The sequence below is a fragment of the Passer domesticus genome, chromosome 2 (genome assembly GCF_036417665.1).
Source record: "Passer domesticus isolate bPasDom1 chromosome 2, bPasDom1.hap1, whole genome shotgun sequence".
NCBI classification, from domain to species: domain Eukaryota; kingdom Metazoa; phylum Chordata; class Aves; order Passeriformes; family Passeridae; genus Passer; species Passer domesticus.
This window is the reverse complement of record NC_087475.1, coordinates 105,332,246-105,359,166: the sequence shown is the minus strand read 5'-3', so window position 1 is coordinate 105,359,166 and position 26,921 is coordinate 105,332,246. Positions and strand designations below refer to the sequence as shown.

General features: G+C 39.2%; 1 protein-coding gene across 2 annotated transcripts in view; it reads left to right on the top strand.

The window, feature by feature from the left end:
• Nucleotides 1-26,921, top strand: part of GSK3B (glycogen synthase kinase 3 beta) — a 149,412-nt gene that overhangs the window by 37,529 nt on the left and 84,962 nt on the right. For both annotated transcript variants that reach the window (XM_064410275.1, XM_064410274.1), the window contains exon 2: nucleotides 16,883-17,076. In XM_064410275.1, coding sequence (XP_064266345.1) covers nucleotides 16,883-17,076 — 194 coding nt within the window. The remainder of the gene's footprint in view (nucleotides 1-16,882; nucleotides 17,077-26,921) is intronic.

The following is a 26,921-nucleotide window of genomic DNA, read 5'->3' as shown; positions in this document are numbered from 1 at the left end:
GTCTGTATATTCACTAATTTTTATCATAATGGAAAAATCCTGTTAAATATTTTGTTTCTCTTAATTGGACCAACTTAAGGTGATTTTTTGAAAGATGGATTGTCTGTGTTGTGTTGATCGTGGCCACAGATTAAACTGAATGTGTTTGTAGACAATGTGTCCTTTGTGGATTCTGTGGGGACTTCTATATCTGATGGGGTAAATGGTAGGAGGATGGATTGTGAAATTTAAAGGAGTAACTTAGAACTGTTAAAAACCAGTGTTTATCTAATCTGCAGTGGTATTCTCAGGATGTTTTTCTAATTGTGCGGAAATCTGTGGATGCTGTTGTTGTTTGTTCTGGTGACTGATTTTTTTTTTTTTTTTTTACCTAGTGATGTTTCTTACATGAGCATGAAGACCCAAGATACTTCATGTTTTGTTCACAGTTTTCAAAGCCTGTGGTTTGGGGAATATGTTCCTCTCTTAGCTGTAGATCTTTGTTTTAATATATCAAGGAAATAAAGAAATTCTTGGTTTTAATTTGTATAGTTAATTTGATAGATCTTTCTTAATTTGTATAGTTAATTTGATAGATCTTTCTTGCATAAGCCACATTGTGCTTCCAAGCCTTAAAGGCCACAGGTCTTGTAATTACCAAGGGCATTTTCTCCTCTGGATACAATTTCTAGTTCTGTAATAGAATGCCCTGGCTTTCTGCTCTTGAGGCCTAATTTTGTGTCTAGATGCTTTAGTGATGAAGAGACCTTCTGAAGTACTTGGAATCGTGGAGGAAGCCAATTTTTATTCATCCTATACAACAAGTGTGATACCTCATGTCCATTTATTGATCTGATCCCAGTTCTCTGAGGAATAATTCTGCTGCCCTGGCAAATGAGCTAAGAGTAAAGATAGGTGAAGATCTGTCATTGGGATAAATGGCAATCAACTGTTAAACTAAAAACCCCATCTTTGAGTAATGTCAGTATTGCCATAATCTTTGGTGTTGGAAATGGGGTGAATTTGGGTTTGAATATTTCCCACCCATGTACTTTAGATGAACCCACACATTAACCACCTCTGATCAAGAGCAATACATATAAATATCGGAAGGTTTTTCTTGTTGCTTCGTTTGTGATGCAGGTAGCAGGCACTACATCCAGTAGTTTTTATCTGCCATGTTGGCTGTCAGAATCTTTGGATGTGACAAACTAGAAGAAGCAGTATTTGGATTAAAAAGTAGATTACAGAGAAAATAAGTATTTTGCAAACATTATCATCACTAATTACAAAATTTTGTACCAGCTCAATTACATGCTTCAAGGAGGATACTGGGAAAAGAGCTGGCTCTTTTGATTGCACACTGAATTGTAGGGCTGTTTGATTTTTATCAGGGATCTGAAGTGAAGTATTAGATGTTTTCTTGTATGCAAATGTAAAGAAAAACAGAATCCCGGGTTTGTTTCATGGCAGATAAAGGACAATTACTGATTTGATTGTTACAAAACCACGTTTTTTCAGGAGACTGTTTCTACTAGAAGAAAAAAAGTCTACTTTGTCCTAACTTTATCTAAACTGAAACACGAGCAATTTTTTTCTGTTTTTTGTTGGGTTTTGACATAGTTTTTAAGATGATGAGCCTTATCTTGCCTTTGCCAAAATCCTTCTCCCATAAGTTAGATTTATGCATTCATTATCTCTCCTACAGTGCCAGGCTGTAATGTCTTAATGAAATTTCATTGTGGGTTTGTGGTTGAGTGGCTGCTACTGTGGAAAATAATTTCTATTCAAGACTTCCTGTCTCAGCCAAAATGCAAGCATTCAAGCATATTCTATATGCTCCTTTTCAAGAATTATTTTCTTTTCAACTCTTACTGCTACTTTATCTTTATTTGATGTTGCTGTGACCATCTCCTATTCCCAAATTCATGCTAACTGTATTTGATCTTAGTTTATTTAGTCTATTTAAAGACACCAGTTTAGATTATATTGTTTCTGTCCAATTGGAAGGTGGAAGATGAATTTATGGGCAAGATGAAGACTAATCCCTTGTAATAAAAAATGCCTGGATGCTGGGTAATATGCCTTAGCTGGCACATGCCTTAGCCATCTTGGTCTTTGAACAGACTTGTCACTACTTGCTACTGTAGATGTTGAGATAAAATTTCAGCTTTCTACTGGATAGTCTTGACACTGATATTCTTTAGAGATGTCTCTTCTCCTTATGCCTGTGTAGAAATGGTTGGTTGGCTTACTGTGTATATTATCTTCAGATCCTGGGCTGGGTTTGCAAACTCAGGAAGAAAAATCCAGAGATGCTGCCTCTGGCTGAGGAAGTTCCCAAGCCACCTATAGCTGAGGTCTGGGAGAGTGCTGGGGTAGCTATCCTTGCAAGTTTGTCCTGTTTCATACTCTTCTAAATACTATTTGCTGCTGTAAGACAAGGGTAAACGGAGTAGATGAAGCCATGCTTTCTCTGTTTTGTGCTTTCTTTATCTTAATCAATATCATATTTGAGTATCTTTTTTTTAATTTTTAATATGAGCCCTTATAACAAAGAAATTGTGTTCTTCAGAGCGCTTTGTTGGTTACTGTCCTCTGAGGCAGGTAATGAAACCTTTGTCTGCAAGAACATTAGATTTTTCCTCTGTATTTACTCTCCTCTGAGATGGATGTCTATTATTGTGCTGCAAGTAGCCTCCTTACCTGGACCAAGATAAAGCATTGCCATTATTCTCCAGCTGTAGCAGCAGCAGAGAAATATTAGGCTACATTGTTTCCTTCTAGAAATAGAAATCTTTGGCATGCACTCAGTCCTGGCTTCATAATACCTGGTTTATCTTGCCTGGGATTCCTAGGATGAGGGTGTATGCAAGAAGAGAAGGAAAAGCTAACAGTGTTGAGACCTGTTTTGTGTTCTGTCCAAGAAAGTCAAGCTAGTAATTAAGAAAACTTGCTGCATTGCTGGCAAAAAAGCCTAGGTGTGTTCAAAACCTATGTAGATTTGGGACAGCAGCCCTTGAAAAAGTGTCCCTTCTGGATAGGTATATGAGTTTTGCAGATATGTATATGGATAGATAGATATGTAACATAAATGTTTGTTGCCTTAAAAATTGTTCTTCTGTTTTTAGGCTTTTTGCTTAGTATAACTTATTTTCTACTTTGTGATATCTTCAAGAATGATGTTGCCTTTGTCAAGTATGGAAAGCAACAGAATTTAGGAAAGGTCTGGTTTTGTTACTTATTTTTCCTCTTACTGGCATAATTGAGAGGAATTTTTCCTTAAAAAAGTGGTGCTCTCTTCTCCCTGTTTCCAGATACCTGTCTCTATTTTAGGATTTCAAGCCTCAGCAGTCTTCCTTAACAAACAAGTACAAGAACAGTTCAAAAATTTCAGCTGTATGTGTATTTTTCCCTGAAAGCCTCTGTCTGCTCATATGCTGGCAGAAGGGAATTAAATCCCCAGATGCCTGGGCTTGTTCTTAAAGAGAAGTGTTACTTTTGTTCATGTTTTTCTTTCTGGAGAAAACTTAGATTTTATTTTACTAAAATCTGTATATTACAATAAAATATTTGGAGACATCTTCTGTAGTTCAATTTATATTATTGTCCTTTCACTGGGGAAAAATTTTTATTGAAATAGGTGTATTGTTTCTGAGAGAGGAAAAATAAACTTGTTAGTAGGTTTAAGTAACCATAGGAGAAAATTATACTTTCTGTTGTCTAAAATATGCATTTTAGGGCAATATAGTTACTCTCCAGAATAAAAGTCTGTGCTGATGTGATGTAATAGTAGAAATATTTTTCCGTTGTTTGACAGTATGGGCTTGTGTTTTGCTTTAAGAAGGCAGGGGATGTGGTGCCCAGGTGATTCCACTTCGGTTCCCTGAGCCCTCGGCTTGGCTGATTCAGCCTGCCCTTGGCACAGGCTGTCATGGCAAGGAATTACTCGAGCCGCTTCCATCTCCCTCTCTGCCAGCCCTAGCGCTCACATGGCTTTGGGTAGGCAGTTCTGTTCCTCTGGAAGCAGCTGGGATGCAGCTCCCCTTCAGAGTGCAGTCATTTGATACCTGGTACCGGGACGGGAGGGCCAGGAGTGCCCCTCCTCCGCAGGCTGCAGCTCCGCCGTGCCATTGGCTCTGGGTTTGTGTGACACTTAGCGTGGCTTTCCTGGGAGTACGGGCAGTAAGCACCAGGCTGGTTGCCAGTTCTTCCTTTCCTCAGATCTAGCCTGTCCTCAAGATGAGTCAGTTCAGCTTGCTGATTTGAGGCTTGCTTTATTTTGGAGATGGATTAGTTTGTCAGATCAGTAGGCTAAACTGACTCATGCTCAGGCTACAAGATTGCCAGATTTGCTATGGCAGGAACATAAAAGTGGGAAGTAAGACTGTCTTTTTTTGGCAGTGGCCCCCACTTTGATCAGATTACGTACAATGTGAAAATGAGCCATAGTTTCTCTTGTTACCTTAAATAGCTTTAGAGATGTCCAACACTTAGTCCTCTTGCTCTTCTTGCTCTACTATTTTTATTACCTAAAAAAAAAAATAAAATTCAAAAGCGGGACTTGCAGTGGTGAATAGCTTATGCATCTGGCTTCTACAATGCTGCCTCATCTGTAATAATAGCTCCTTCACCAAGATAGCTACTCCTGCCACAGGGAATATCTGCATTGCACTGATGGCATGCCTACAGTTTCTTAACATTAATTGAGATAACATTCTCCTTGAATTCAAAACCATCTTTAGCCTAAATGGACTTGTTCCATTCCTGTGCTGTTCTGTGGCACAAGCTGAAGCAGTAATTCGAGATGGATGCAGAGGCTGTGGAGTCTCTTAAAGACGGTCTGTGCTCTGCCGCATGATTTGAACAGTGTAGCACAACTTGATTTTGCTCTCTGGAGAAGCAGTTGCAATGCCTCTTTCAGTCTTAGAATGCTGTTTAACCTCAGCTCATAGTCATCATTCGAATTTGAATTCGGATTCGAATTGGCTACTACTAATTTTTGACTTTTATTCACTGTACTTCCTGTCCAAGGTGGATGTTGGTTCTGAGCAGCTGGCAGTTCTCTTACTCCTCCTCCAATCTTAAAACATAGTCACCAAATGCATTTTCATAACTAGCTTCATCTGTCTTTCTCTTTGGGATTTGGTTGCTGTCTCAGATTCCAAACAATCTGTTTCTCACTGTGATTTTGATCTGTCTCGTTCGCTGTCTTGGACTCTGGGTCCAAGATGCTGTTTCTTGGTCGTGGAGAGAATAGCAAGACAAGTACGTGCTGTATTTTTGTGATGTGTTCAGTGAAGCTGAAGAGTAAGAAAACATGTCAGGTCCTAATTGGATGACATAATTATGGAGTACTTGACAGAAAGGAGAAATTGCAAAGGAAAGGAGAGTCCTCTGATATTCCAGAGAGCAGAAAAATGTGTTGGAATCCAAGGCTCTCACAAAGGAACAGCTTTGTCCTTTGCCCTGCCAGGAAAACTTTGCAGGTTAAGTGGGCATTACTGTTCATTGCACCTGGGTTTCCAAGTCCACCTATAATATCCATTAATATAGAAATTGCTCTTCATGTTTTAGGCAAAAATGTCAAGGTTTGAGTTTCACCTTTGTGATAGGGATTGGCTTCACAGTGTGGCAGAAAGGACCTGCCGAGGAGACTCCAGCAGATGTGGAACTGCTTGCTTTGTGCCCTGCTTCTTTTTCCAGAGTCTGGCAAGGCTTGCAGAGGCCACAGAGAACTGCCCGGAGGCTCTGCTGGCCTGGGCTGCCTGCACAAGTGGTGACAGCAAGTGTTTCACACCCCTGGAGAACTCACTTGTGGGTTCTCTCAATTCAGTGTTAACGTGCTTACAGTCATGCTCCAAATTCCCTCCTGGATTGTCTGCTCTTGCTTCTGCTTCTCCGTACTTTTCTATGCTAGCATTTTGGGGGGTTGGCACATTTTGGATTTTTTTCACCTATGTTTTTGCTGTTCCTTACCTTCACTTTATTTTCTTCTTTCTTTAGTCTATTTCCTTTTTGGTTCCCACTTCCCAGCGGTGGCAGGAGCTGTCTCTTACTCCTGGTGCTGTGCCTAGCACAGTGGGGTCCTAGTCACATTTCATACTTAAGCACTGCTGTAATTAGCACTACTGAAAGACATTTTATTTAAATGTCCAGTAGGAGAATAAAGACTCCTCTAAGATGTATTAAGATGTTCTTAATTTGTGCAAGTGTGTGGTAGAGAGGCTCTTGGCAACTTGCAGCTACTGCAGGTGGCTTTCTGTGCGTTTTGCTTAATGGCACATTCTTACGCATTTGAAGCCTCTTGGTGGATGCAAAGAGAGAATGAAAAGGAAAAGAACAGTGGTGATGTCTGTTCTCAGGGGTCAGATATGTGCTTGTCTCAGTGACACGTATATTTAACTGGATTAAAAAACTCAAACAAATGCTGCAGCAAGTAGACAGCCTGCCTACTTAAGCAGTTTGCAAGAAACTACTTTGCTGAGAGGTTTGCAGGTCATACGAGATATTTTGATGGGAAGATTGTAGACTACCTGGGAATCCCCCAGTTGAGCTGTTTATTATTTGTATTCTTTGAGGGGTGGGAGTTCTGGATTCTGACAGTGGTCTTAAAGTAGGCGTGTCAGTAGGTGACTAACAATGCATTCCCTCCTCAGCCCTGCTAGAAGACACCGATAGACTCGTTCAGGGTCAGCTGTTGAATGGCACTAACAAGTGGATAAACACGATATGTTTGTAACTCGGGGTTCTGCGTGTCAGGGCTCAGTTACAGGGGTTTATAAGTTACTCCGTGTCAGCTGAACTGCCATAGCTGTCTTTGGCAAATATTTGCTAAATCATGTTCCCTGATGATGTAAGGGAAAAGAATAACTAAAGGAAACTTCAAATATGAAATCCTAGTACTGTATGGGCTGAATTTCTCAGCTGGCAATTAACTCAGAGCTAAACAGCAAAAGAGAATACTACAGAGGCCACAGCCTTATGCTGAAATGATGTCTTACTGTTTCTATTCATTCCTTATCTCTGTCCTTGTCTCTTGTGCTGCATTTAACGTGTAAGTTTTTTGGCGCTGAAATGACCTGATCTAAGATCATAAAAATAAAATCTATTATGGTTGCTTTGGTACTTGCTTCCTAATCTGTGGAATCGCCTTATCTAAATTTAAATTTGATTTATATAGCTAAATAGTTTTTGTGGGGTGGGTTCTTCTGCATGTGGGTGGAGAGAGAGGAGAACAGAAAGAGTGCCTACTAAAAATAACTTGTTAACAAGCATGAGACTGCTTATGAAACCCCACTGGCAGCCAGTGTTTAGATTACCTTAATTGTATGTTTCTGTGTTTTTTTCCAAAGCAGAAATACAAGTGTAAGCATTCTTGTTGATATTTTGTTTTGTCACGGAAAAAAAAAATTCTATTTATGGTACTCCCTAAGGTAATTGTGCAGAATTTTTTCCCCACCTGAGTGTTAACTGCTGCTCTCTTTAGAAATGTATGGTTCTAGACTCTGTTTGCCATAACTGAAGTAGCACTTGAAGCAAGCTCTGTGTTAATGAGGTGGGTAACACAGACCTTAAATGTGCCTCTGAAAGCTGTGGGCACCACCTTACACACTGGTGGGAGGGACAGCTTATAGCAAAATGAAGTTGTTTTTTTTCAGGCACTGCGAGTAAACATCCCTTCTGGATTCAGCCATTTGGTTTATAAATCAGTGAGGTGTTAACTTGCTGGGATTTCACGGTGGCCGATGTAAGCAGCTGATTGTTGGAATCCCATCTGCCACAGCTGGATTGAGGGAGGTCATCTGATGGCCAGTGTGATAGGCATCTGAGCTAGATCAACAGGGCTCTTCCCATCCTTTTTCCTCTTGTGTTTTTTGTTTTGTTTTTTAAACTGTTCAGAGTTAAATTTATGCTGGAGTAGAGAAGCACAACTGCGTGGCCAATACCATGCTGTGCTCACTTTGATTTCCATGGTTAAGATATAAAAAACTGTAGAAAGTCAATGCCTTAGAACTTCATGACCTTTCTGTGAACATTTTAACAAGCTTATCATGTGAATGTTCTGGAACCTGCTCACTGCCCTGCTTGTTCTTTAAATATTTGTTTGCAGTCTTTAGTATTAAGCTTTCAAATGGAGTGAATTGAATGCCCCCTCCAAAAGTATATGATTACCTCTAAAGACAGACTTAAAGCCCCAATGACATGTTGAATGTCTGAACTGGGATGCAGTAAATCCAGATGCTGTTCTGTCTACTAAACTTTAGTTTTTCTTTTTATTTTTCAACAGATAAATAATCGGGGGTAAATGTCCCTGCATCTTAATGTAATTTTATGTGTTTATTACATCAAATATAGGCATATGAGTCATGCCATTACTTGTCACAGTCTGCTGGAAATACATTTAGTTTCTTTTTCTGTTTTTAGTGACACAATGACCTCAAAAATAGGTCAATTGAACTACACAGTTTCATTTTTGTAATAATCTTGTATCACCTTTCTAAATTGTTTGCTTTTTATTTTGTAGAGATGTGATAGTTTATTTCACTAGACAGAAGTTAGTCACTGGTGTTCTGTTTACTTTTTGATCAGGTTTTTAGTTCTTTCCTGCATAAACTTATCACTTAGTACTTTGAATTTGCCATTTTAGAAACTGTTGAGCAACATGTAAAGCTGCCGTTTTTTGAACTTACAGGTTTGGCCTTCTGCAAGGTAAATTTTTCTTTTAAAAAAACCCAATTATTTTTTCACATGATTGACATGTAAAAAGCATTGTTACTTGGTACAGGTGAAATGAACATTTTGCTTTTACTTCCTTTCTGTGTGTCCAGCTAGAGGTAATGGCAACTTTAATTTCAGGGTGTTTTAGAAGCCTTTTCCCTTGGTCATCTTTGACTTGGCAGTTGTTGCTGAAATTTGTCCTGATTATTTGTCTTGGGATTGAGCTGAAGTGAATTGACACAAAATTAACTGTGCCTATCATTTGATCATTAGCAATAAAGCCAGAGAATGACTTGTCACTCTTCACATTTTCATTATTTATCACTTTATTGTGTTTTTGTTTAAATTGAATGCAGATTTTGGATTTTGACTGTTGTGGAAGGCAGCATATTTAATATTGAGTTATGACACCATTGCATTAGTGCTGAGTTGAAAGAAATTATTTCTGTGGGTTTTGAGCTTTTGTGACCTTCTTAAGATCCTGAGAGACATCATATTCATCCTGTGCATGCTTTCTTATTTCAAGCAAATACTAGCAGTTGCAGTTCAGCAGTATCTTTTATTTTAAAAAATACTCTAGTCTAAAAAAACCCCTGTGTTGCAAAAATAACCCTATCTTTCAGAGTTTTTAATAAGGAAATTATTTATTTTTTTCTAAATTTTGTTCACCTATAGTTCTGTCCCAAACTCTTGCAATTTGTTTCTAGTCATTATTTGCCATGTCCTCCACCTGCAGATCAGAGCTCTCTCTGAAGTGTCTGTTCCTTCTTCCTTTTAGAGATAATCCTCCAGCTTTCTGTTTGACTTAAATTGTTTGTGCTCTTAAGTCTTACTCAAAGTAATGTGGTTTTGCTGACCTTATGATGTCTGAGGCTTCTTTCTGAATCTCTGGTGTTTTGAGTCATCATTGCTGAATTTCAGCTATCAGCATTGAGCACGCTATTCCAGTAGCTGTTCAATAAGTGTGAAATTGCAAAGAGATTTTTTTTTGTCTGTCTGATGTACCTCTGCTTATACATCTAAGGATTACTTTAGGTCTCAGTAACAATGTGTGCTTCTGTCTGTGCTGAGGTATCCTGCAAGTCAGAGTTGATGACTCCACTCTTGGGATGACTTTATTTGACTTGGCTGCATGGCCCATGATCTTGGATTCTGGATCTCTCTGCCTGATTTGTTCCTGGGTTACTAAGGAAGGTCAGCTGCTTTTTCACTGATCCCTACCCTGTGCATAACTCTAAATCTTATGTCTTAGTACTTCATGGCTTTTCTTTCAGGTTGTTGATAAAAGCAGTAAGTGTGAGGGCAAAAATTAATGCTAGTGGCACCTCCTACTATGTTGCAATTATGGGCTAGTGTGTTATCATTTGATTAATAATAATTTTTCTTTCTGTATATGTGTTTCTTCATTTATTTGTCATGTGATGGCAAATTAGAAACTCTACAGAAGTCACAATGCTTATGCATCGCTGTTTTTCATCTTTTATTTTATTCTAAATGAACCTGTAGTCTCTAACAATAAGGAATCCAACAATCAGGTATCTATGAAGTACCTTACTGCTTCTTTATTCATTATCAAAGTAACTGGTATGGTACTTAAGCCAAAATTGTTGTCAAAATAACAGGATTGTATGAATCATCCCATCCACCTTAGAAGTTCTCTGAAATGTTTTGATTCCTTTCAAAAATGACTTCTTAGTTAGCTCTTCCAAAATCGTTGGGTACAAATCATGAGGTTCTTCTGGTCTTAAGTAATGTCTAATGGCCACTCTTTTATTGCAGTATTCAGTTACAGTCAGGAAGTCAAGTGACATTTTCTGTGCTAAAACAAGTGTGTGGGTATATATATATATATTCAGTGAATGCATCTGCCTTATCTGGGTGATGATTGGCACACTTACAGGTTTTTGTTCAATGCTTGACCTAAACTATTTTTGGAATTCCAAGGACTCCTTTTTTGTTCAGAGTAAATTGGAAAACCAAACGACACTGTGTTTTGTAAGACTCCTTTCTTTGATTCCCTGAGTTTTTCTGATTTGGTCCATGAATGTTCATTTCAAGAAAGCTGGAAAGGGACTTTTTATGAGGGCATATAGTGATAGGGCAAGGGGGAATGGATTCAAACTGAAATCTTGTGATTATATGTAGAAATTCTTTACTGTGAGTGTGGTGAGACACTGGAACAGGTTGCCCAGAGGAGCTGTGGAAGCCCTGTCCCTGAAAGTTTCAAGGCCAGCCTGGATGGGACTTAGACTAGCCTGGTCAAGTGGAGATTCTCCGCTGATGTTTGCGAGAGGTGAAGTGGATGAGCTTTAAGGTCCCTTCAAACCCAGATCATGCTATGATTCTGTATGGTTCTAGATTTATCTTGTCTCCCACTAGGAAACATTGGTGCAGTTCACTGATGAGGAAAGGAAGTTGTCTAGTAAAACAGTTCTTAAATACCATTTTAGTACTTTCTCCTCTGTACTGACTCATAATAATTAGCTTTTCATGAAACTAACTTTAAAAATTGTGGTAGGAAAAATTAATTAGAAAAAGAAAATTAGTAGTTGCTGACACTATTTCCTCAAGCATACACTGGCCATGTTAAAGACTTTCAGAGCAGCTGCTGACCTCCTACTTCCTTCACATGCCATGAACAATTATCTAAGAAGTCAGGTGTTTTATTCCATAGCCTTATCTGATGATGAGCACCAGATTCTAGTAGATAGCTCAAGAAGTTTTCTCTTAAAACGTTATTTTCACAGAGTAGTCAGATCATTTGACCGTCCAGTTATCCGCAGCTGAGAAGAGCCACTGCAGTTCTGATAAACTTCCATCCCCCCCCCCCTCGTTGCTCATTTCTTTCTAGGTAGTTGTGTCAGCTACTGGTTGTAACCTGATCTCTTTGGCAGGGGCTGGATCCAGCCGTGTCAGATTTCTGTGGAAGTGACTCCTTGACTGCATTGAGCTCAAATTAAGATGAAGCAGTGTGGCTAAGCCTTATGAAGGGGAGAAGTAGTCAAGTGACTTAATATTGAGCCATATCTTAGTAGGGAGGTGACAGTGAGATTTGAAACAAATCAGTGAAGATATTTAAGTGAACGCAGTTACGTGACCTCAGACATTGTGCAGAGTGTGTTGTAGGTCTGTAAAATTTTCTTTTAGGACTTAAAGACAACATAAGTAATACCTAATGGAAAAACCTGAGAGCATGCTGGTGAGGAGGAATGCAGCAGCTGGAGCAGGGAAGCAAGAGGAAACAGGTGAAGTCAAAAGAGAGGAAAAGGTGGAGTTTGTAGACAGTGCAAAGGATCAAGGTTCCATTTGAAGTAGAAGTAAAGCTGCTGTAATCATTGTACTAATACATTGTTTCTTCACTTCAACTGTAAAACACATTGAAAAGGAGGAAGAGGGCACACAGAGTTGAGAGTTAAAAAAGCACTCTTAGATCTCTGCATTAAAGTGTGGTTTTACTGCTCAGTCAGACACTAAACAGCTAAAGGGATGTAGGGCAGACATAATTTTGGACTTTTGCCAGACCCATTCAGTAGAAGGTGTGTGTGGGTGATCAATAGCAAAGGATGCCTTTCATGGTCCCTGAGGACTGAAGTGAATTTTATTGAATGACACCTCATTTGGCACAGGCCAAAAGTATACCTGCAGTACACTTACAGGTGGTCACCTTTGAGCTTAGTAGTAGGAATCTGCAGCTGGTGGAGTATATGTGTGACAAAATGCTTGCCCAGTAGCAAGATCCGCAGTCTCAAGTGGGTAAAAACAAAAACATATGCCACCATGTTTGGGGTTTTTTTGAGATGCAAAAATAGGGTTGTTGCTTGCATTGATGGTCTATGGCCTTCTAAGTGGAGTATACTCATTTCTTCCCATAAGCCAATGAGTATTCTCTGCTTTCAATAGTGCTTTCACTGATTTTACATAATGGTTGTGATTTGTCCCATGTGGTCATGTGCTAAAGGTAGGAAGTGAACTAGATCAATCAGAGCACTTGGAAATTGAAATGTCTGGATTTTTTTTCAGTTTCACATCAGAATTGTGGAAAAAGCTCTTCATGAAAAAAAAAACCCAAACCCAAATACGATATCATGGATGTTAAACATCAGTACTGTGTGAAGAAATGCTTTAAGGGTTTCCATGAAACATATCAAGTGCATTATAATGTGATAACAATTTATTTTTCCTTTTGCTTCTACCCTGCATGTTATAAAGGTGGTTGGCATAGATGATGGTTTTACAGTCACATTAATTTGCTTTTTGGTTACAATAAAGCAAGGTCATATTGCTCTTGGCTCTAGAAAACAGCAGCCTCTGGACATGTGCTAGTAATGCTTTTCATGTGAGCTGTGCTGTAAAAGCTGTTCAGTATTTTGCTATTTAGTCCTTTCTTCCTTCTTTAGTTTTTCCATTTAACGTCCTAGTTCTGTTGTAGACCTTGCAGTCAAAGGTGTCGAGGGTGTTCAGTGTTTGGCAGTGCCTGCCTATCCACTGGGGTCACTGAGTCTGGCAGTCCTAAACAAATAAGAAGTGAAGGGAATGAGATGAGAACTATCCAGGCTTCTCTTTAGGGCTGGCTATGATATAATGCTGCTTGGTGTTTGCTGTTAGTTAGGATTCCCTTTGGAGGTACTGAAGATTGCTGGGTAGGGCTGTTTCTTCTCTGCTGTTTTCCATCATGCTGAGGCTAAACCCAGCATTTCTGAAAGCTGTTCAGTGAACTCCTTTATGTGCTGTTTGGCTGGCAAGTCAGCGCTTGCTGTCCAGACAATTAAAACTGGGATAACCATTCTGAAGTGTGCATGATCTTGTGAGCAGTACCTACATCTCTGTAGTGCAAGGAGTGGCAGAACAGGCTTGGGGCCTCTGGATGCTGCTGCCATACAAACACATTATTTGTGTACTTTGAGCAGCAGCGAGATGTTCTATTCTTGGAGATCAAAGCTGTCAAAGGTGCAAGGTGAATTTTACCCTATAGTCCCTCAGGTTCAACAATAATGAAAAAGAATGACTGAAACTCTTAACAGGCTTAACTTTTAAAAGATTAGAGTCCTTACGGTGTGTTTTGTGGATGGTTTGCAAAAACTGTTGTTTCCTAAAAGCAGGAAGCTGGGAGAAAGCTCTGTGAGGCTTAATGCTCTGAAAATTCTGGTAAAGAAACAAAGTAATTCTTGGTGTAGTGTTTAAAGTGTCAGTGCATACACTTCTAAGCACGGATGATTTCAGCAAGCTTAGGTAAGAGCTGTTTTCCTGTGGTCTTAAAGGAAGGTGTCTAAAGCTGACTGGCTTTTCATTTGAGCTCTGGAAAAGTTGGCTGGGTGGCTGCAGTTTGTGTGCTGCACATTGGGATAAAACACTTGATGTAGCCTGAGATTCAGGGTTTGCTTCTGCGGACGAGGAGGCTCCTGAGAGAGCTGCAGCTCTGAAGAAAGCCCTTAGAGCAGATCTCTTGATGTCAAGTACTTCAAATCTCAACCAGTGTTGCCAGGGACAATTATTTTTATCTAAGAATTCATTAATCTTGATTTTTGGAGAACAAAACTCATTAACAACAATTTCAATACTCTGGTCTAGTGAACCCTGCCAAAAAAAAAAAAAAGTCCCTCAAAATGGAGCAGGTAGAGCATTACCTTTTATTTGATGAAGATTGCTGTAGTAGACCAGATGTAACTTGTCTGTATATTTGGTAAGTTAGAATGATAATCATAGAATAGTTGGGCAAATAAAATGCATTGCTGCTATAAGAGTTATACTTTCAGTTTGTTTACCAAAAAAAAAAAAAGTTTTCTTTGTATTTGTGCCTTCCTTCTTTTTATTTCTTACAGTTATCGAAGAGGAGAATGATTTTTCCATGCAGCTAGTATGTTTCTATTTATGCTTCTCTCTCCCTGTAAAAAGACATTCATCTGTTTAGTGTGCCTTTCTGCCCCTTGCCCCATTTCCTCTCCAAATCTGTAAATCTGCATCTCAACTTCTCGTGACTATTATGAGGAAGGGCTGTACCAACTCTATTGCTTGGCAAATAATTGTCACCTTTAGCACTAATTGTACTTTATTTATATTTGATTTGTTAATTTGTTTTATGGAAAATAGTTGTAATCATAAGAGGAAACACTTTGTAAGAATCTAAAAGGCAACCTAGCAGATGAACAGTAGTTAATGTGGATTTTCCAGGAGGAAACTGTGTCAAGCCACCTGCTTTTCTTCTGAATCTTGTAGGTGCAGAAGAAGTTGTAGTAGATGTGGATATCTTGACTCTGAAGCTTTCAAACTAATTTTCTCATGAGAAGTCTAGGAAAACAATGGACTACAGGAAATCCCATGAAAGACATACAAAATTATTTGATTATTTTGTTGGAGCATAACAGGAGGTCCAAGAAAAAATAAGATGAGCTGTTTCATAGCTTTCTGCAGGGCTTTTAGTAGTCTCACTGGATTCACCAGTTTTCACCAATTTCTTAGGTCAATTTCATGTAGCATTGGGAAATGAATCTCTGGATAGTGACTGTGCTTGAAGGATGTGACAAGCTGGCAGGAGAGCTCAGTAACCTTGGATGCAGTTCAGTCAGGACAAATGCAGAATATTAGGCTTTGATAAGAGCAATCAGGTGTGTAAGTGGAGAGTGGATGAGGATTGGACAGGCAGCAGCTCCACAGAGGAGAGTTTGGTACACAAGCTGATCATGAGGCTGCAGCATTGCACAAGCTGCAAACATTGTGCTGGGCTGTACAAACAAGTGTGTTGTAAGTCGGACACAAGAAGTCACCAGCATGCTGGGTAGAGCTGAGATAAGCTTCCTTTGCAGAGCCTGGTTTTAGGTGCTGTACCTGAGTAGTTTTTAGCAGTGAGGAGCGAGGTTCCACAAGGAGAATAACTTCTCCATCATAATGACTTCCTTTGCAACAGCACTCATATTGGAAGCAGGCAGTGGGGGCAGAGAGAGCTGTTCCATTTTTTTTTCCATGTCCTTTTGGAGCAGAACAAGGAGCATTTTGCCTAAACTACACTAAAGCTATTGATCAAGCTATCCATTGGAAAGATTTTTCTAAATGCGTGAGAAGTGAAGAGAATTTCTGGAGAATTTGTGGAGAGAAGGTTTGTTAATAAGCAGGTGTGATGAGCATTTCTTGGCAACAGTTTCTGAAGAACTGTGGTGACTGCTGGGGAACAGCAGGTTCTGGTTTTTCTTGCAGCCCTGTTTGGTTCTGTAACCCAAGCATGAAGGGCTCTTTATTGCAACTGAATGGCAAGAAATGCCCGGATTGTGCTTGCCTAATGCTTTGCTCCTATTATGAACAAAATCAGACTTTCAACAGAGCAAAGCACTGTTGGTAGTAAGAGTGGGGCTAAGAGTAGGTGATAGTGGCTCGGGTCTTTTGGTGGGAAAGTGGCTGGAACCCCACAGCTGCTGCATCCCTGCCAAAGCACATTCGCCTGTGCAGCTTCCACTGAGCTCTTGCATCCTGAGCATGTCCTGGCTGTGCTCTGGTTCATGTTGAGATACCAGCTAAGTGCCTGCTGTTGGCATCCTTCCCCCCTTCTTCACCTGCCCCAGCAGGTGCCTTCCTTCTTTGTAAGGAAGTCCAGACATGGAAGAAAGGAGGAACAAGACTGTGCCATCTTATGCAGCCTAGGTTTCACTTCAGGTGCACGCAGCCACGTTTGACAAAGGTTATGTTTCCTGCTGCTGCAAGCTGAAGCTTTACATGTGGGTGGGTTTGTAACAAAATGCTCCTGGTTTTTGTTGCCAGATAAATGCCTGTAAAGATAAGAGTGCTGATCTGAGCTCGTACTGGCAGTTTGGCTTCTTCAGTTTTAGGAAAAATATGGGGAAATGCTTCATTTTGATAATGCAAACAACTGTGTTTAATATCACTTGATAATCAGATGTAGGGATAAGTACTTGGATTCTTTATGCCTTACATTTTATTGCTCAATTACTTGCTTCTGGAGAGCAAATTTTTGTTAGCAATAATCTAAATGAAAAATTGTTACCATTTAATATATATTGGTAAAAAACATGCTCAGTGTTTTCTTTGCATTTTATCAGAGGTTTTATATTTTTCTTTTTAATATTGAAGTACATATGCTGATCTAAATCTTTTTCTTATCATCCTCTGTTTTAGTCTTTTTGGTCATCTTATTTCTGCATGTATTTTGATTATTTGTGTATCTATTGCTTTGCAGGAGACAAAGATGGCAGCAAGGTGACTACAGTAGTGGCAACTCCTGGACAAGGTCCAGACCGACCACAAGAAGTCAGCTACACAGACACCAAGGTGATTGGAAATGGATCTTTTGGTGTTGTGTATCAAGCCAAACTCTGTGATTCAGGAGAGCTTGTGGCCATTAAGAAAGTCCTGCAGGATAAAAGATTTAAGGTGAGTCTATGCCTAAGTTCATAGTATTTTCATGAATGTTATCTCCTTTTCCATGTCTTTGATGGCAGTGTTTTTGATTTTCTTAATTTATTTTCATTGGAGGACTTAAACATACCTAAAACTTTTTGGGACTAAAAATTAAACAGATGGATTATGATACAAGCAGTAGTTTAACTTGAAAATCAGTGAGTCACTGCGATTATTTGTATTAGTGCAAGTCAGGAAGCTAAAAATCCTGATTTGATGTGTTGTTTGCAGGTTGCCAGGCAGATTTCTCAGACAGTGAGCTGTGGAAACAAAGGAAAAGCTTGTCTTAAGGTTACTTTTTTCTAGCATAAACTCTTCGCCAATCATTAGCAATTAAACTGCTGGAAGAAACAGAAGCCTTTAGGCTTTGTTTTTAGTTGCTGCCCCTATAAAATTGAAGGCTATATTTGAGTAAATCAGAAATTGTAAAGGCTAAGCAAGAAGATAAGAAATACTGAGCCCAGGGCAGTCTGGGCTGAAGGTCACTTATTTTTTTTGTTACCTGATGTATAAACGTGTTCTACCCTGATGCTTTTAATAGACTAGTGATCCTTTATTCTAAACTAGTAGCCTTCCAAAGAGAAATCTTTTTATCTAGTGAATTTTAAACCAAATAAAAGTTAAGAACCATAAGCCACCTCAACTTCTGTTAGTCCTCAGCTTGGTACTTAATGTACTCGACCTCTTTCCCTTATAGTCAGGTGGCCTGCAGATCAGCCTGTGTAAGCAATACATGATAGCAGAGGTACTGGTTTTAACATATCTTGTTTTCACAGCAAGACCTCATACACAGCTAGTTTCATTGCTAATATTTGTAATTTTTTGGTAGCAAAAACATTGTTTTGAAGTGTCTTGAAGGAACTAGTGTATGACTTCTCCTTGAGTCTTTAAATTTTGTGCTATCATCACCACAGATGTCAGCATATCACAGATGCTTTAGATGAAAAATGGGAAGGATACGTTTCAATTAGTGTAATGCTGAATTGTTTACTTCTTCTTGAGGAAGGCATATAAAGTTCTTACATAGTTCTTACATTTGAGTTATTTCTGGGCTGTATTATGGGTTGAAAGTAATTAGTACTTGAGAAGCATGCAATATGATGTAAGAGTGCCTTATTTTAGGAGAATAAAGAAGAGGTAAAACAGAAAAGGAAAAACAAATTCTAAACCTAGTACTTAAAAGGAGCTTTTTGGTCTTTCCCATTGCCTAGGTTTAAGGGGGAAGGTCGGGATATTTCCTATACCCTGTCATGCTTGGTAGATGTCAGCTAGTGCTTTTGACAAGAATCTTTGATTTCTGTAGTCTCGTAACTCTTGAGGTTTTGCAGTGTGTCAAAATGAAAACTTGGCCAAGCATTTTAGTTCCTGATATTAATAGTTTGTGATATCTTACTTTTTAAAAAAAAAAAAAAAAATCTCTCTTGGGCATCTAGAATAAAATGTTGGTCTTTGATTGCTTTTTGTTTTGGTAGCTGGTTTAGTGACGTTTTGTTATCTGACTATATATCTTTTTATTTTTGAGTGTTTCTTTAAGTGATAGAAAAAATAATCTCTTGAATATTAGCTTTTTGTTAAAGCAAAACAGCTAAACTGAAAAGCGAAATAGGGTGTTTCCAGTTTGGACTCTCAATTAATTGTCTACATTTGATAATACAAGCTGAAAACATCCAATACCTGGAGGCTTTAGTATTGCTAAACTAGGTGTAATTAATGCTTAAGTTCATGTATAGATGTGCAGAGAGATAGCATTAATTGAAAAATAATAATTTGTATTGGTCACATCTGCAGTAATACCCAAGTTATACTTTTTTTCATATTCTTATCCCAGTCTTTTATACCAGCTACACAGCATCATCTACCTTTGGTCTAAGCTCCCTAGTTTTTCCCATCATTTGTCAGTTCAGTCCTCTCATTTTTTCACATTCTGATCTAGAAGTGTATGTTATGTTGGCAGGAGGTGTAAATTCTTGCAGGCTGGATGGCAGCCTCTGCCTGGACAGATTTGGAAGCTAGACAGATCTATATTATATTAAGAATAGCATACAATTTCTTCAGGGTATGCTACTCTTTGGGAATGCCTGGTCTAGGTAGTAAATGCTGGACCACATAACTTCCCAGTTAGAGAGGGAACTTGGAAAGTCTGTTGGCTGAATGGTTTGAGTGCAGTGTAGCAGCAGACCATCTCTTGTGTTCAGAGGGCTGAGCTGTGGGTGCAGCTCAGCTGGGCTGCTGCCATCTCTGCTTGGCTGCCCAAGGTCCAGATCCAAGGCCTGGTCAGTGGAGTTCCCTAAGAAATCTGCCACTCCCCTCATCAATAAATACTCCCACTACAGCAATGATTGAGGGGAAAAAGCCCACCTTACTGCAGGCAGCCCAAGATAGTGGCAGCTTGTTTGATTCATTATCAAAGTGATAATGAATCAAACAAGGGAGGGAAAGGAGGATGGGGCACCTTAGAAATACCAGTCTGCACTGATCCCAGCAACAAGAGGAAAGTGATGTATGGAAGTTCCTTCCTGAAATTTGAATAATGAATGAAATTTTCAGCTGTATGCTTCTGGCTGGTGGCTGCTTATCCCTGTGCTTGTCTATTGTGATATATTTATCTTGGTACATGCACTATAATTCCTTAGTCATTATTTCTTCAAAAAATGCTTTGAGAAGAGCCAGCAGATAGTCTTGAAACTGAAAGGGCATGATTCAGAAACTTCAGAAAGTACAAGAGAGTGTAACCTCTAGGCTCTTGCTGCATTTTGTGAATATAGAGGGCCATCATTGTGTAGGTCTGGAATATGCGCCTCAGTTGCCAATTTTAGATCTCTGTCAGGAAGCTGAGATGCTTTTGTCCAGGTTTGAAGCTAGCTTGAAAGCTGGAATTACCAGAGGGGGGTTGCCTATTTTTATTTTTTCCTTTTCCATTACTATGACAAGTCAGCCTCCCAGCACCAGTGCAGACCAGAAAGAAGTTGAGTGTTAAATCACTGCCGAAGAGTTGAATCTTAGAGTTTCTGGATGGTAAAGATAGTTGGCAATGCTCCTTCTTCTTTCTACTCCCTTGTTGCAGTTCAGTGGTTCTTCAGTTTGACATTGCAGTTCCTGCATGACTGTGTTTTAAACAGGGTTTCTGAATTGTTCTGGATTTTAGAGTGTGTGTCTAGAGTTCAGTGTAATGTACAGCAGTACTATAGGTAGGAACGAGTGATAAGTTGTTGAAGGGAATAAATAAAATACCACCTAGAGGTTTATGCTTAATTTCAGTTTGTAGCTCTGCCTTCAGTAAGCTAGTTCTCCATACTAAGTGTGAGAAATTAAGTAATGTAATTTTGGGCAATTACCTGATACTTGAATCAGTAGTTCGCAAACTATGTGCTGTTTGTCATTAATCTGTGAAACAATTTAATTTGTTTTATTTAATTAACCAACTCTTATGGAAAGTTATCTTTTTGGGTTGGTAGATTTTGGATTTTTTTTTCCAGTTACAAGTTTAACAGGGGTGAGAGTGATGTTTCTCTTTGAAAAATAGTGTAAGGCAGCTGTTCACAAACTTTGGGGCCAAATTGCTTTCAAATGGCAAAATTTCTAAAAAACATGAACCTGGCTTTCATAGATCTGTTCTGTATTTCTGCTTCTATTCCACAAATGTGTAATAATAGGTTCCTATGCAAAGCATCAATAGATGCAGTTAAAAGGTTCATAGTATTTTCAGTTATTTTCATTCATGTGTCTGTGCAGGCCCTCAAGTGACACAGCCTAATTGTGATGCTTGAAAAGAAAATACTGATAGCATAAAAATTCTTGCATTGCTTTTGTTAGCATTTTCATTGGAATATTCTTCAGATTAAGAGTCTGTCATGTTGCTGTCTCATCATGCAAAAACCAATAATAAGCAAAGAGACATGTTAGCATAAATAGTTATTTTTTGTTATTTCTGCCATTCCATTAAGGCTTTTAAGAAATCCTAATGAAATGAATGTGTGAATTGCTAGAAATATTTCACAGCTGACTGAGAATAAGTATTTAAATTTCTTCTATCTGAATTACATACTTGATGTTTCTGCTTTTAGCACTGGGCTGTTGAAATCTAAATGATGAAGAGAGTTTGTACTCCTCCTGCACCTTTTCAAACAGTCTAGATTGGGCATCACATTTCTTGTTAATGGCTCACAGAGACATAAAGTGTGCAGCAAGAGAAAGCCAAATTCTGTAATGGGAACCATTCATGCCATCCAGTCTGTCAAATCATTCATGGACTGCCTTGGTTTAACCATCCAACCGTGTGTGCCTTTGGCTTAGTTGCCTGAATTATTTAAATAGGCAGATCTTATGGAGTGTGAGAGGATGTCAAACTTGGGCCCTAATGGTCCATAAATGTGAAGTACTGCATTGCTAAAGACGAGGCCACTGAATAGTAGGCAGTGCTCTTTCCTATTTTTAGTTATGGAAGGAATAGGTGTTGTGAGTATTAGCATGTCTGTTGTTTCTTTGGTTTGGTTTGGTTTTGTGGTGTGTTGTTTTTTTTGTGTGGGTTTTTTTTGTTTGTTTGTTTGTTTTTTGTTTTTGGGTTTTTTTTGTCAGTTGGGCGGGAGGGTTTGGTTGGTTGGGTTGGTTTGTTGTTGTTGGGTTTTACTATGTAAAGTCTTAGTGTTGATTTGAGCCTTATAGCCCAAAAAGCAGCAGGATGGAAAAATAAGTGTGTGTTGAGGTGGTGTGTGTACTTTTGTGAGCTGTTTGAAATGCTTCTGAAAGCAACAGCTTTCCTTCAGTTCCTGCCTCAGATATATCAAGCTGCTAAGTAGAAAAAGATCCTTTTCAAAGTAGCCCATATCCGCTGTTTTTGTTACCTTATTTACAGCAACTTTGATCATAGCAGCTCCCATGAAAAATGTAAAACCAGAAGGAAGACTTTCCATTGAAAAAATGACTAGGTATTTAGGTTTTTATGTTCTGCTAACTTTTCAAGAGACTTTTAAATCCTTCAGAAATCTAGAACTGACACAGGTTTTTTCTTAATAGGTTTTGTGTCTCTGCTCATGGTTGAAGGTATAATTCTGTAAATATGCATGTGAAAAAGTGAACCTGTTGATTAATGATTTGCCTGTCTTGCTCTCAGAATCTCAGTGGTTAACAGACCACTGTGAGAATATGACTTCAAATTGGGTTGAATTATTTCAATTTTTTCTGACTTCCCCCCAGCTTGTTTCTTAGTTCTTGGTTATCAATGACCAGTAAAGATACAACAGGTAGTAGCACTATACTGGAAAAAAAGCTCCATTTCAGGGGGTTCAGTCTGGTAAGGCCACTTTTGGTGTATCTGAGCTGTTTTGAGGAGAGACGTACTCAAGTTACGTGGGTAACCCGACTGAGAGAAGAGTTAAAACCAGTTTTGTTTTGCAGTCTGTAAGGTTGGGCTATGGATAGTCATGTCTGTATGCTGACAAGCAGACAGGAGTTGGACACCCATCCTCTCGATATGTGCTGGGGAACCCAGGTGTAAAGCTTTAAGAGAAGTGGTATCCCTTTCTCTTCTGTGCAGGTTTGTTTTCCCATTGCTGGATTCAGACAGGATGTGTGCATCATCTTGCTTTTTAGCAGATCCATTTTCCAGACTCCTATTTCTGTGTACCACACCTTTGTTATGAGAATGTTAAAGGTACAGTTGAAGAGAAGCCATTGTTACTGCTGGATATTTCATAGAAGCCTTGACTTCCTTTGTATGTGCCTGAGTTGTGGACCCTTTCTTTCAAGCACACAGGTGGACATTGAAGTCACAGAAAAGACCTCCAAGATTGATTCCAACCTTGTACTGATCACCACCTTGTCAACTAGACCATGGCACTAAGTGCCACATCCAGTTGTTTCGTGAACACCTCCAGAGATGGTGACTCCACCACTTCCCTCAGTAGTCCATTCCAAACTTTAATAACCATTCTGTGAAGAAATTTCTCTTGATGTCCAGCCTAAACCTCCCCTAGTTCAGCTTGAGATTGTGTCCTCTCATCCTTTTTGCTGGCTGCCCGAGAGCAGAGACCAACTCCACTTACTACAAACTCCTTTCTGTAGTAGTTATAGAGAGCAATAAAGTCACTCTGGATCTTCCTTTCCCCTCCTACTTCACACCTTTCTAGAAGGGAATTAAAAGTTATCACAGAGGTTCAGAATGAATGCTATCTTCATCTTAAGTCAGTGTTTAAAATTTTAAATGCAGTGTAGAGGTTGGATTTGCTCTGATGTATTCATGATTATCTTTCACTGTGACCTCTCATCTACATGGGTCTCCTCTGAACTGAGGACTGAACTTCCTTTTTTAATTTCATCTGTTTATGAGTTAGGTGCATTCTCTCATCTCATATCTCCATCTAAGGATCATTGAATATTCAGACATTAATCTCTAAGGCCTTCTCTTAGAAGAATTCCTTTATTTACTTTATCTCAGTTGAGTTGGAAGCACCCATGGGATAAAAAGTCACAAAGGAAAAACATGGTGATGAGAATTAGTAACATTTAAGCACCTTTCTTTTAAGTCTTTGAGGGTTTGCACATCGTAGATGCTTTGAAGATCTGAGGAATAGTGAATCACTGTTCATAAGTTTATCATGGAGGTGTTACTCTTTTAAGGCTGCCTTAATTTTATTGTTAAATAGCTAGAAAGAGCACCCAAAACAATACATCTGTCTTCTTACTAACGAGATGTTTTGTGTTTGTATCACAAGTGGGGATGGAAGGCTGAAAATATTTTTCAGTGACTTCAGCAAATATTGTAAACATTTGTTAAACCAGCTATAGAAAGATAATTAAGCCTGAGCAAAACTGCCTTTTACTCCTAGTTGTCCTCATCTAAGGGAATACAGTCCCTCTTTAAGACTGAGGCTGTCAGATAAGATTTCCAGAATGGGAGATGCCTGGGCATGTGTTCAGGTTGTTTTTCCATCTTCTAAACAGCTAGAGGGCTATGTTTGCTTTCAGAGAGTTTTTTTCTAATCTATGTTTTAACTCTTGTATAGAGGCCAGATTTGTAGCTCTGGCCCAACTTAATTTATCCAGATTATCAGAGACATTTACCAAGATAATAGCTTTTCTTACAGCAGCACTTGATCTGGCTGTCTTCTGGAAGCTTATTGGAGGAGCCAATTCTATCATTTAGCTGTAATTGCAGTTGCAGTCAGTGCCTGTCTGTTCACAGCAACCAGAAAGGCTGGGTAGAGATCTGAGTTTTTGCTCTCAACAATTTCATTCCATTTTCCAATTTTCTCAAACTTTCCTAATGGATAAAAAAATCTGTTTATCCTTGCTTTTCACAGTCTTTGAAGAAAGCAGTGCAGCGTTCATTGTGTCAGCTGTAGCCTCCCTGGACATACTTCAGTGGCCTAGAACATCTAAGAACTCTAAGAATCATATTTCTAACTTTTTATTATTTTTAAGTCTGTATAATAAAATTATACAGTCTGTATAATAAAATTATATTTGTAGTTATGGCTACTCCTGCAGATGTTTTCAAATTGGACATCTGAATTGGATGCATAATAGCTGTTAGTGCAAAATAGGTCTTCAGTTTGGCACGTGAGATGACATGGAGTTTGTACTATGAGCAGTGATTTCAGTTTTCTGCTTTTTAGCAGGGGAGTCTGGATTGATAATTAATGTCCAGGGAATGCAGTGTCATCCAGCCGCAGTTGGCCTAGGATAGAGGAGGAGAAGCTCTTCATCTGCACGCATGGCTTTGTGTGTATTTAGACATGTGTTTGCACATGTTGCCATGTGTAAACCACCATGTCAGTAGGGAAATAGGCCCTAGGAATGTGTTCTTTGAAAAGGGAGGGTGTAGTATTGCATTTTATTTAAATGGTATGCTCTGTCTCACCCCTCCAAAACGTATGGTGTATTTTAAGCCTGTGGTCCTGCCCTGAACCACCATGTATCTGTAATCCCATTGGCACAAGTCTGATTCTGTGCCCACTTTGAATTTCCCTCTCAAACCACGCGAGCGAGACCAGTGCCCTATCAGCCCTTCTCCTGCCCTATCGGCCCTTCTCCTGCCCTATCAGCCCTTCTCCTGCTCTCTTGGCCCTTCCCTCCCCTAGGCACTCCCTCTCCCCCTCCCTTCCCCTTTCCCCCTCAGTAACCATGCTGCTCCCGGGGATGGGACCCCAATAAACCCCCATTTAATCCGCACCCTCAGAAGCCGTGTGGAGTCTCCTTGCCTGCCTGCTGCTGCCAGCCAACTCACAGCCTGGGGGGCCCTCTGGGGACTCCCTGGGGAGCCCCCTCCCTCCAAATAAACTACAACAGGGAGGAGTCAAAAGAGCTCTTGGGGGCTTTTTTGCTCCTACCTCGTGGATGTTTGCATGAGGCCTTTTTTAAAGATCCATGCCACAGTTTAAGTGGTGCATTTGTTTTGGATTTTGAACTTTTCTGTTTCTGTGAGTTTTTCTATAGGACTCCTTAAACTAGGACCAAGACAGGACTTTAAAACAAGATACCTCTTTTGTCAGTTTTCTCTCCTCTTGCTCACTTCTAGTGTATAACTTGAGACTAAAATTAAATCTGTCTGTCCTGTTTGAATTTACTGACCAACAAAAATAACTGGAAGATACGTTACATTTATGAAAATTCTTTTGTCCCACTAGTCCAGATAACTCATACAGCTGCTCCAATAGTGCTTTGGTTTATTTCCTGTTGCCTCTCAGGTCTTCTAAAGGAAGTGAATTCATATGTCTCGCTTTCATAAATTACATATATTTATATGTAGAATATGAAATACATGTTCTGTATATATACATTCCTAAATTAGATAGAGACTGTTTTGAGAGACAGGTTAAATGGATGCTATTCTGAAATAATGACATTCAGAGTGGAGACTGCAGTTTAAAAGTGTTCCAAACTCATCAAGGTATGGAAATGCATAGTTTAAAGCACTTGAATAGATGTAACTCGGCCACATACTGACAACATATTATAACTGTAAGAGTGTACTTCAACATTGCAAAATTCCTGATTGTGGTCAAATTAAGTTCCATTTTGAAAGATAATTTCCTTTCCTTTAACTTTTTAACATTCCTGCCTCTAAGTGCCTGACAAGGACTGCCATAGAAAAACAGAAACCCTGCATGCAGTAGAAATAACCTCTCCATTTTACATTTATAAATCGGTTTTACATCGGGGTCACACCTGCTAATTAAAGGGAGACTTGATTATGGCATGGATTTGTAGGTCTGTGTAACAAAGGTAAAAATTGATTTTAATGTCCTTCATTTGGTAGTGTTTTATGGAGAGATCTTTGGTAGCCTTTCAGGATCACTACCAAGGAGACTCTATGTCTTTGCATTTCTGAGATTGGCAGATTACAGGCTGGTGGAGCAGATTTGGGTTTTCTCATTCTTATTTAAAAAGAAAATATTTAATGGCTGACAGTCTTAGTGTGGCAGTGGCATAGACTTTCTAAGTGTGCAACCAGCTCAAGTGGAGAATCGAGGGCAGTCGTTGTTTTGTGAATGGAGCCTGAACTTGGTCAATTAAAAAGTCACCGTAAAATTCCTGAAGTACTTCTGAAGCTCAGGGATTTAGTGGTAGACTGTGTATGAGGCTGTATATAAATTCTGAGCTAGTTGTATCTTTTTTCTTCTTGGAGTAGATGCTGATATGATCATGCAGAGAGCAGGCTCATCTAATGCTCTTGAGAGCTTGGTAATGCTGCTTGGGCATGAATGCAGGTGTTGGGTGGAAATGGTGTCTCAGGAGGAACCTTCCACACCTGTCTCCTAGTTAGGAAAAAGAGTATTGTGTAGAGTATAAATAGAAGATTCACTTGATGGAATAAAAAT